This window comes from Haplochromis burtoni, unplaced genomic scaffold, assembly GCF_018398535.1.
Source record: "Haplochromis burtoni strain Fernald_Lab_line unplaced genomic scaffold, NCSU_Asbu1 Contig_379, whole genome shotgun sequence".
Lineage (NCBI taxonomy): Eukaryota > Metazoa > Chordata > Actinopteri > Cichliformes > Cichlidae > Haplochromis > Haplochromis burtoni.
The window spans coordinates 333,624-345,409 of record NW_024582740.1 but is presented as its reverse complement, the minus strand read 5'-3'; the positions used below and the strand labels follow the sequence as shown (position 1 = coordinate 345,409).

Sequence of the window (11,786 nt, the reverse complement as noted above, 5' to 3'; positions counted from 1 at the left end):
ACACACACACACACACACACACACACACACACACACACACACTGAGTTAACTCAGGCAGTCCTAGCAGGGTGCAGAGGGAGCTCTGGGGGTGGACGGAGGCGAGCTTTCATGCTCCACTGAGGATGCACTGTTGCAGCACTACAACCCGGTAATCATCACTAATACATAACACAGCCAGTGTGGGCGTTTGTAATGCAGCGAACGTACTTGTCAGTAATTTACCTATGAATGCCTTTGCCTTTAAATTTAGTAGGAGGATGTATGACTCAGGTCATGCTGGAACAAATGTGTGCGTGTGTGTCCTCATCCACGCTCGCGCTACACACTGATGTTAATGTGTAGGTGCTTTCTGTGGGTACTGCAGAACTTCAAAAGATAAAATAATATTTTATTGATATTTTTTTCTCTCTCCAGTTTTCTGGTATGTGACGAAGGGTGTGTGACACAAACTGTGTGTCCGCAAAACACAAATAATCCGAGTGCAGCAATCAGGCCTGGCCAGTCTATTCTGAAAAGGAGTTTCTACAGCCAACTGCACAGGCTCAAGCTATTAGAGCCATCTAATGTGTGTGTATGTGTGTGTGATAAAGAGATAGAGGGGATGTACAATGAAAAAAAAAAGGCACAACAATAGCTTGACAATGGACACTGCAGAGCGCGAGGGGAAGGATGGACGAGGACAGCGCTATGACAGAGACGGCGGGCGAGATGGAAGTGGGGAAGATAGCGAGAGGGGAACAATGTTGTTTCGCTCCAAATAAATGTTCCACCACAATGGATTTAATTATGCAGATAATTTTGATGTCTCCTTCTTTTCCTCCTTTCACCCTCCTCCCTCTTCCCGCATCCTTTCCTCAAGCGGATTTAATCCCTTCCTCGTTCTCTCCTCGGCATGTTTGTGTTCAAGAGGGAAGAGTGTCAGGAGGATACGGGAAGCGAGACAGAAAGCGGGAGAGTGAGTTTGCGAGGAGGGAGCGAGGTTGAGCTTGAGAGACGGGCAAGGACTCGCGGCTTAAAGCGTGCTTTGTGCGTGTGTGTGTTTTTCGTACACTCACCCCTTTACAGATAGCGACAGCCTCCTTGGACATTGACTTGGGATAGGAGACGTGGTGCTCCATGATTGACTGAAATAACTCATCTTCATCCTCTCCGTCAAATGGAGGCTTGAGAGGACAGGAGAGAAATGAGTGAGGAGAAGCAGAAGGCAGCACAGGACAAATAGAGGATACTTGATTCATTCATTAAAAGCAGCTTTTTTCTCCCAAGAATCTAAAAGCTGCAGGCCTCTAAATGAAATATTCAGAATTTCAAAATGTCACATCTTAACAATTATTAATGCCACGAGAGAAAATCTCATTATAGCATATAATTTAATAGCTAACCTTTCATTACACAGTGTCACATTTTAAAGGCTGAGATCAGGAGTGTTTGTTTTTATTCACACTCAGCCGTGAATACAAAACGCTGCTCTGAAAGGAGCGTGAATCACACATTCATGTGGATCCAAAGATGGTGTTATATTTTTTTTTCCTTAACCAAGATTAATAAATCCTTTGTGCAATTACCCACTCTCTCTCTCTCACACACACACACACACACACACACACACACACACACACACCAACCTGTCCAGCCAGCATCTCGTAGAGCAAGACGCCAAAGGCCCACCAGTCCACAGATTTCCCGTAAGGCTGGTAGGCTATAATCTGAGCATAGGAGACACATTGTTCAGAAATGCTGCAGTCATCGCTTCAGTCTATGATACAAAGGTAGTCAGCATTAAAGAAAATGATCCTATCTGTTAAACAATAGCTCCAGTCAAAAAAAATAAAATAAAGTCAACAGTGATAAGTCGTTCTTTCCATCAAGCGTTATTGGCTATTAACTGGGAGACCACATATCACCCATACTGGCTCCCCCTACACCGGCTGCCAGTGAGTCAGGTTTAGAAATCATTTTAAGATTTTATTGTTTGTTTTGAATGCATCGCACTGGGTTGGGTTGACCTCTCTGATCTTTTGACTTTGCACACTCCCACTAGGTTACTGAGGTCTGCTGGTCAAATACTCAAAACTAAACTACTAAAACCCAGAGGAGATCAGGTTTGGCTTTTAGATGCTTTGAAATCTATTTTTAAGTTCTGATCCCTTTGTATTTGTGCTGCTTTATTTATTTATGCTCTTTTTTTAATTGTTTTTATGTATTTTACTCATTTTGTACAACAGCTGCTGTATTTTTAAAAGTGCTTAAAATTAGACTTCACTTTTTCTTGTTATTTGTAATACAAGTACAGTACGCGTCCCCACAGGGTTACTGCCGATACTTAACGAGCACTTAAGGGGCAGAGCAGCATTTTTTTTAAAACCAGTACAGGCATTTTGTGGACTGTAGACAACACTGCAGATACTATTTTGTGAAAGACTTTTGCGCACCACATTTATTTTGTATGAGAAAAAATCAATTAGAAAAACACCTGCTTCACGTGCAAGATGAGCTTTATGAGTTTTATGGATCAAAAGTAAGACGTGTGCACCACACCTGCAACTGACTTACCAAGTTCACAGTGGTAGAACTATTTACTTTAGCAGAGTGCAGTAAATTTACTGAAAGGCTTTTTTATTGTGTGAATCCAGGAGGTAATAATGTTCCCAAATATAATACCTACACAGTCAGTTAATTTTGAGGGACGTTTAGACTACATGGGCTGACTGACATGAGAGCAAACTGATAGTGAGGCTGAAATGCAATTAAAGTATCTTTATGTATACTAATAGAACTACCAAACTACCACCGACACTTTAAGGGAGAGTTTATTTTCATGGAGAGATGCTCGTTGGCGTTTCTGCTGAGTGTTACATAAAAAGACGGCAAGACTTGAGGAAATCCCTGCTTCTGGCCAAGAAATAGTCTGGCACAAAAACTAGTGCAAAACTGAAATGTGTCATTTTCAGCGTTGGGTATTTTAACAAATTAGACAAATTTAATGTAGTATTTTAGTGAGCTTTAGAAAGTGCTCCTGTTACATTAGGACAGAAGTACTATTAATAAGTAAAGCATGGCTCCAGCTACATACATGCAAACACGAGAGTATTCTCTTCTAGTTGTCTGCAAGAAAGCAAAGTTTTTTCCAAAATAAAAGTTTTATTTAGCCTCTTTTTGAGCTGTGTAGCTACTGCAGGAGAACAGTGAGAGATCAATACAACAGATCCAACCACCATCACTCTCACACACACTTTACCTCAGGAGCAATGTAATCCGGTGTGCCACAGAAGGTCTTGGTTGTGATTCCATCATTCATATTCTCTTTACACATGCCAAAGTCTGCTATTTTAATGTGGCCCTCACAGTCCAGCATTACATTGTCCAGCTTCAGGTCTCTGTGAGAGGGTGAAGCAAAGTCAAAAAGGAACAACAGACTAATCAACATAACTTGGCATCGATACTCGAAACGGCAAATCTGCATTACAATTCAATTTAGAGGCTCAAAAGGTTTGTGAAATGTGATCCTCAGCTATTGAGACTGCATCAGTTCGACTGTACAACCCTTTCTGAACATTACAGATGGATCTACATTATGTACAACTTCCAGCTCATGTTGAAGTGAATGCCTGCGTTAGTCCAAACAATGTGTTAGATGTGAAGAAAGGTTAAATTTACATTGTTTCTCATTTCTTTTACATTTGTGAAGTACCTTATAATAAAACATATATAGTACTGAATAGCTCACATTCACCTTTGGCTTGTAGCAATACACCAGTAGTGATCAAACTGACATCACTCTAACAAATTAAGACTATTTTGAACTGCCAGTCATACAAAACTTCTCTAGTAGTCCAAGAAGAACACAACAGTGCTGGAAATGAGCACAACAGGTTCATTTTAATTATCCTAGCTGCTAATACTGTGCTGAAAGAAACTTTACTTTACTGACAAGTCACAAATTCACTCTGAAACTTCCTGATTTTATAAACTTCCATATTGTATAAGAGTATATTTGGCACATGGTAGTAATTCATTCAGTTCAGTTCAGTTTTATTTATATAGCGCCAAATCACATCAGCAGCCGCCTCGAGGCGCTTTATACTGTAAGATAAAGAGCCTAGAATAATGCAAAGAAAACCCGAACAATCAAACTACCTCCTATGAGCAAGCACTTGGCGACAGTGGGAAGGAAAAACTCCCTTTTAACAGGAAGAAATTGCCGACATACGCTGGAGAGGAGCAGACAGGGGGAAACTGGAAAAAAGACACACCGTGGATTTCATTTGCACTATTTCAGGTACGTACTACTGTGTGAGCTCAGCTATATTTGGTTAATGTTCTGCGTTTAGTAGGTTGTATTATGGATGTTACCTGTAGATGATGCCCTTTTGATGTAGGAAAAACAGACCAATCGCTATCTCTGCAGCGTAGAATCTGCACACACACACACACACACACACACACACACACACACACACACACACACACACACACACACACACACACACACACACACACAAAACACAAACGGCAACAACAACGGCAATTAGACAGAGGCCGAGAAAAAGGACAGCAGGAAAACAGATCATTTGTGTGTGTGTATGCGCGTGTCAGAGTAAAGGTCACTCCTGTCTCTTCAAGGCCAGCAAGCAGCTGATAAGATCAGCGGCAGAGGTCTGGACGGACAGACCGCACAGTCGGCCACGCTTGCGCGGGCGTGCATGCGCTCTCTGCGTTTAAAAAGCGCATTTTAAAGACATCAAGAGTCATTTGGTTGTGAAAACTGTGCAGAGCCCGTTTGGAGCTAATTAGATGTTCTTTCTGTGCTCAGAATGATGAGCAGCAGCATTAAAGAATAAATACTGAAGCTCTCAATATACAAAAAGACACTGCAACACTGAAGTTCAAAGCAATTTAATCATCCGTGGAGAAGGATTTCCTGTTTAATAAAAAAAAGAGAGCGAACAAGCTGATGGCCTTAGTTAAAAGAGTTCCTCGTGTACTTCGACTTACCCCCTCTGCAGTCTGAACCTTCAGCCATAGAGAAGAAACTTTAATTCTCTATGAATTACATGAAGGGCTAACTCCTCAACAGCTCTCGCTCGACACCGACAGCCCCACTTGTCAAATGTGTCAGCCTGCTGGTTGGGCTTGACACCAGCGATCTCGCCAGCCACCGTAATTATATTCTGCAGTTCTGGAGGTACTGCGCCATGCACTGAAAACTCTCAGGAGCTGCTGGATTACTTTCATTTCTTTGAAGCTCTTCAGAGCAGCAAGCTGCATTGGGGGCAAACAACATATTTCACCTCCGGGCTCTGCTGGGATTGCTCATCCATCACCAGTCAAGCTGATGATGGCTTATTCACCACGATTTAAACAGGTATTACTAAAGTGTGAAACACCTGCTTTCACGGGGCTCTGATTTTCTGTGTGTGTGTGTGTGTGTACTCACACAGCGTGAGGTTCTTTGAACTTGCCGACCTGCTGTATCTGATACATGAGATCTCCGCCGTTTATGTACTCCATGACAAAATACAAACGGTCCTGTGGAGGGGGCGTAGAAGGGCAAGCAGAGAAAGACAGGTCACAAAGTGCACGTTAATAAAAATGGATGAGAGGTCAAAGGAGCGTAAAATACTGTGGAGGTGGAAGGGACTGCTGTGAGTTTGATGCGCGAATTGAGAGAAGATCAGAGGAGAGATGCAGAAAATATGACAGAGGAAGTGAGGGGGACGGGGAGAAAAGTGGTGATTGGGTTGTCGGTGGATCCAATAAGTCTTCAACTGAGGGAACACGGTGACATCAATTTAGGGACCTGTAGTCCTCCATTATCTACAGAAATTGCCAATAAGTTTCAGTAAGTGAGAAAATGTGGAGGGATTTGGTGTGTGTGTCTGTGTGTTCTGGAGTTTATTGCGAAGTTTTTTAGTGTTAGAGTCTGTACTCCCTGATAAGTCTTATGAGCAGTTGCTTGTTCTGTGTGCGAGCCTATAGTATCTGTGTGTGTGTGAGTGTGTGTGGTTTAACTGTACTTGTGTATGCACTGCATAGGCGCCATATTACTGTATGGATGTGTGCATGCATGACTGTAATAACTGCCTGCATGTAATAACTGAATTTGATGTACAAAATGTGTGTGTGTGTAGGTGTGTGTGTCAGTATCAGATCGGTTTTATTTACTTTTGTCATTCAAATGCATTTACAACACATCACTAATCAGTGAGAATGCAGAGATGAGTGTTAATGAAGCAGGAGAGCTATATTTACTCCTCTGCTGACTCATCATTAGGACTAATGCACATTATAAAGTTCAACTACTTGTTAATGCAAATATCCAGTTAGCTAATCACATGGCAGCAGCTCTATGCACTCAGGCATGTAGACACGGTGCAGGTGACCTGCTGAACTCCAAACTGAGCATCATAAAGGGGGCGAAATGGGATTTAGGTGACTTTGAATGTGGAGTGTTTGTTGTTTCCTGTTAAGAACAGGAAACTGAGAATACAAATCACACAATCTTAACAAAACTGGATTAAAATATTTGAAAAGCATTGGTCTGATTAGTGTTGAAGGTCAGAATTTAGCATAAACAACATGAAACCTCAGATTCCTCCTGCCTTGTGTGGGGGTGTAATAGTATTTCTTGGCACACTGTGGGCCCTTTAGTACCAACTTAGCAGCCTTTTTGCCTACAGTGCACCATCCTCAGGATAACACACTGTGTCACAAAGCTCAAATCATGGTTTCTTGAATGCAACAGTGAGTTGTGGTGAGATGGGAGATTAACATGTGTGATGCAGCCATGTCAACATGGACCAGAATAAATAAGGAATATTTCCATGACCCGGTTAAGTCTGTGCCATGAAGAATGAAGGAAATTCTCAAGGTGAAAACAAGGTGTACCTAAAAAAGTGTTAGCTTCAGCATTGGTATTAATGTCTATTACTTGTGTGAGATCCATGATGGTGAACATGACAGTATATTCTGAAAGTGCCAATTAAATTTAAGGAGTGACAAGTTAAAACAGGGCAGCTTTTAAGTTTGTATAAAATAAAATGAATATATCTCAGTGAGATATATTCGGTGGGAACATGTCGGCCCACTCACCATAGTCTGGAAGGTAGAGTGCAGCTGTGTTAAGAACGGGGGCTTTCCAGATAAAGCTAGCACTCTCTTCTCCACCATGGTGCACTCTACGTCATCATCTTGGATCACGACGTCCTTCTTCAGGATCTTTATAGCGTACAGGTCCTCGGTTCCTTTGCGCTCTGCCAGCATCACCTTAGAGAGAGGGCGAACAAAGAACATGTGGGAAATGCAAGAAGATGAATTCATCAATATTCAAAATCTTTAAGGCTCACAGCTGCTGTCATGGCTCTGTACCAACAAAGAAGGGAAAGAAACAGAGAGAGAAAAGGAGAAACAGGAGAAACAGGGGAGGTATTGTGAAGGACGGGGATAAAGGATCAGAGCGATGAAGGAAAGCTTCTCTGACTGTTTTGGGTTAGACAGTCAAAGTAAGAAATAAAGAGAAAAAAGACAAAGAGAAACCGATTCATCACTTTTCAAGACGCCAATGGAGGCGAAATAACCAGGGGAATAAGAAAGGAGAGAAAGAGGAAAATGGGATGATGCGAAGCCGCTTACAGAGTCACTCAAAGCCATTTTTATACATCACATACATTACATGGGTACAATTTGTGCGAGATAACAAAAATTAATCGTAATCGAGACATTTTTTAACGGCCTGTTCTGTAAGCCACAAAATCTGTGTTCAATAACCCCTGCTGGATGGCTAGCAAGGCTTTAACAAACATTAATTATATAATGAATTCGAAACTCGCCACTCTTACAAGTATTAAACATAATGGTGCCGTTAGAGGACGCAAAACCTAAAAGCTGCTGCAGCAATCTCCCTGCAAGGGGAGAAAGCGCTTAGCCAGTGGTTCTTCTTGTGATAACTTTAATATTAGTCAGAGTTTCTCAAAGATTTTTATACTGTTCGACTTCCTTTTGCCCTTCATGAACAGTAAGGATGAAGCAAAGGAGAAAAAAAAAGACAAAGAAGACAAAAATCAAAGTAAAAAGGGCTTATTTCACATTTCCTGGATCATATGGTTCACAGTGTGGGGAAACTGTAGATAAAGGAAGGTTGATAGGTGAAGAGACTGGGATTAAAAAACAGAAAAAAAGGTTAAATAAATTTTAAGAAGGGCAGGGTGTTGTGAGGGACACATGGGCGAACTCAGAAACTGCCTGGCAGCACTCAAGTTTGACTTTTTATTGGGAATTCAAGGATGCCAGCTTCTTGTAATCCACTTATGAGATGCACATAAATGAAAATAAACACACCCTGAATTGTGATTACTTTTATGTGGTTGCCAAATGCGGACCAGGTGTCATGAAAGGTTCACACAGACTTGTGACCAGAGCAAAAGTTCAATTAAATTCAACCTTCAAAGAAAGAAAGGATTTACAGGAGCCTGTTGAGGGTGTGTGTGCAGCATTCATGTTTAAGGTAACATTGAGATAATTTGAGAAATGCAGAGAGTTGGTGTGTTTCAGCCTATATAACCACACAGCTACAAAATTAACTGTTCCTTATATGTTGAATTTTAACCTAGAGGCATATTAATGTACTACTACATGTGACTCTAGTCGACTCAATGACTGTAAGATGCACCGGTCCTGTGGCTGCAAAACAACCCCAAATCATCACCCCTCCACCACCGTGCTTGACAGCTGGTATGAGGCGTTTGTGCCCATATACTGTGTTTGTTTGTTGCCAAACGTGGTGCCAAACAGCTTCGTTCTCCTCTTTTCAAAGCATATTGTGGAAGAACTCTTGTGGTTCCTTCAGTTTTGTTTCTGTACTGTCATGAGCTTTTACATTTAACATGCTAACTGAGGTCTGCACAATCTGTCGGTAGTTTCTCTGACCCTGACCTTGAACTGAATTTGCTGGGACGTTCACTCCTGGGAAGATTGTGGCATTGTGTTAACAGACACCTGAATGCTACAGAGCAGCAAACTGCTAAAGCCTCTGCTTCTATCTTTCCACGTGCTAATAATCAGCTAATAATTTGGCTAATGTTACCCCCTCATTCCTATGGAAGCAATAAGGTTGTGCTTCATTTTTCACACTTGTCTGTTTTTTTTACAGAAAGTCACTGTGACTTAGTAGCAGTGGTGGTCACTTGAAAACAGTGATTCATTACTAATTACTGATTACTTCTCCAAGAAAGTAATCCCAATACTTTACTGATTACTTATTTTCCAAAAGTAATTAGTTACTTTATTACTTAGTTACTTATTACTTAACATTCAAACCTATTTTCTGCATATTCCAGCATAAAAATAGTTTTTTTTGTGTCTTTCAAATAGATGCAAGTAAAACACAGCAAAAAATAAATAAAACCAAAGATTCAGCAGCACTAAATCCTGTTGCTCTTAAATCTGTTTTCACCTGTTTAGCAAGAGTGGAGCACGCGGAGGTTTGCCTGGTGCCGCAGCGGTATGTCAGTTGAGGGATCTGTGAATTTCACATTCCCGTGGAAGCGTGCTAGGTGCTTGCTCAGATTTGAAGTTTAATGTTTTGCTGTAAAAAGAAGTTTTCCTCCCACGCAGACTGTACAATGGATGCTAATGTTTTTGTCACTTTCTAAGGACTCAAACTCAAAGCAATGTCAGTACTTCCACGCTTTAAACGCTGCATGGTTGTACTATCTCCTCCACACGTCTGTTGCTGCCACGGGCGTCACACGCTCGTACGTCATTGTCATGAGACACTCAAACAAAATCACGATTAAGTAACGCAGCAACACAGCGTGGTTGCGGGAAAGTAAGAGTAATCTAATTACTTTTTTGCAATAATTACTTTACTCATTACCTTAAGAATTAATCAGATTACAGTAATGTGTTACTTGTAACGCATTGCTGCCCATCTCTGCTTAGTAGTGAAGATATTTCAATGATTTCTTGCTTGGAATAAGGGCAAAGGCACCAACTTACATTTTAGAATGCTGTGGAAAGACTGCGGTGTTTGCCATGTGTAGTTCCCATGAGGCTAAATGACTTCTGTGACCTCAAGAAGGTGTTTTTCATTCAGTTGTATTGTGCATTTATATCTATTATTAAACATTCGATTTTAATTTGCACAAACCACAGGGCGAACCTAGTCACCAAAATTCCACTTGACCATTCCTCTGAGGCTAACAGACACAGCCGTGAGAAAGAACACAAGCTTGATCTCTACAGGCTGTATGTCTGCAAATAGAAACATATACCACAAAGACGTAAGAAATAAAAAAAAATGACTTCTTCTTACTCATTATTTAGAGGCAGGAAATGAGCATCAGCTTCGCGGTGCAAACACATTGATGTCACACTCGTTATTCTCTCTAAATTCTTTAAGAATGGAGCAATAAGAGTGACCTCTTATTCCCGCTTTTCCCCTCTGAGATGAGAAACTTAGCAACTTTGCTGTTTATGTCTTATAAATATTCAGGTATGATAATGCAGAGAGGTTACTGGGTTCGGTATTCTGTGGGGAGTGCAGCACAGATGGACAAAGAGACGCAGTTATATATGTAGACGGGTGTGTGCGTGAGCACGTATCAGGGTATTAATATGCGTTTTTGGTTATACAGCTGCCAGTTTTAAAAACTTCAGCTGGTAGTATACTTTGTTGAACACAACTGAGTGTGTGCGTGTGTGCATATGGTGGCAGCGTGACTTTATGTAAATACAAACTTTATAGAGTTGAAACAGAGAGGAAGGACACCATCTGGCCCAAAGTTCATTTTATACAACCACAAGGACAAGACCAGCACAGGAGAAAGACATAAAACGCACAGGTCAGACAGTAACAACATGATCTTTTTGGCATCATTACACCACCATCGATTACACATTTTAACTTCTGCATTTATTATCCTTGTTTTTTCACCTTCCCAGTTATTGTGCTTGACCACAAGGATGTTTGGTGTCTGATCCACTCATAGACCGGTTGCAGCATGTGTGTCACTGTTTGCACCCTGGGAAGTTTTTCAGGGTCGTTTGCCAGAAAGCCGTCCCGAGGATATTAGCTGTCATGTGTCGTAAATGATGCCGCTGTGTTTTCTCTGCTGACCTTGCACAGTGAATTTATCCAGGCAAAATGAATGCTGCCCTGCAAGAATCTGCACTGTGCTGCATCACAGTGGGCTGTGTGTATCATTAAAAACGGTCATTTATTATATATAGTATACGCAGCTGTTGTTTCCACTGAGGCATTGAGTGTTCCAAGAAAACCTAAATGAAAACTTTTAAGACCTTCTTTTGCATTTGGATCATGTCTGCAGTGGCTTTAGTTACAGTGTTTGTGTGGTGGGCTTGAAGAACATTTCTTTTTAAATACCATCAGTTTGTTCATTACTCCAATAATTATTCTTCTGTGTACAGCAAATCTCAGGCTGCAGTGTCTTCTGTGAGGAGAAAGGGGGGAAACTGTAACCAAGAACTAATTTGTTGTGTAATAGCCCACTACCACACAGTCTTAGCTGGTCTAGAGGATTGTCAAGCATGAGGTTTGTGGCCTATTAGAGGTTCCAAACCAGGCCCACTGGATGGCTGCGCAAAGTATGGAAAGTGCAGAGATGGTTTTTTTTTAAATAATTCCTGATGTTGTGCTTCCAGGGATAATTCAACACTGTAGCCATTGCCACAAATCCAGGCAAGGATGTTGGCAACACAAAAATGATTTTACAGCGATTAAAAATACATGCATCTCTCAGCTGAAGTGTTATTGCTGGTATTGTGT

At 41.2% G+C, this 11,786-nt stretch overlaps 1 protein-coding gene across 2 annotated transcripts in view; it reads right to left on the bottom strand.

Annotated features, from left to right (window-relative positions):
- Positions 1-11,786, bottom strand: part of prkcbb (protein kinase C, beta b) — a 103,241-nt gene that overhangs the window by 30,506 nt on the left and 60,949 nt on the right. For both annotated transcript variants that reach the window (XM_005943606.3, XM_014340507.2), the window contains exons 10-15: positions 7,094-7,267; positions 5,439-5,530; positions 4,355-4,417; positions 3,240-3,378; positions 1,627-1,707; positions 1,057-1,164 (exon numbers count right to left, since the gene is read on the bottom strand). In XM_005943606.3, coding sequence (XP_005943668.1) covers positions 1,057-1,164; positions 1,627-1,707; positions 3,240-3,378; positions 4,355-4,417; positions 5,439-5,530; positions 7,094-7,267 — 657 coding nt within the window. The remainder of the gene's footprint in view (positions 1-1,056; positions 1,165-1,626; positions 1,708-3,239; positions 3,379-4,354; positions 4,418-5,438; positions 5,531-7,093; positions 7,268-11,786) is intronic.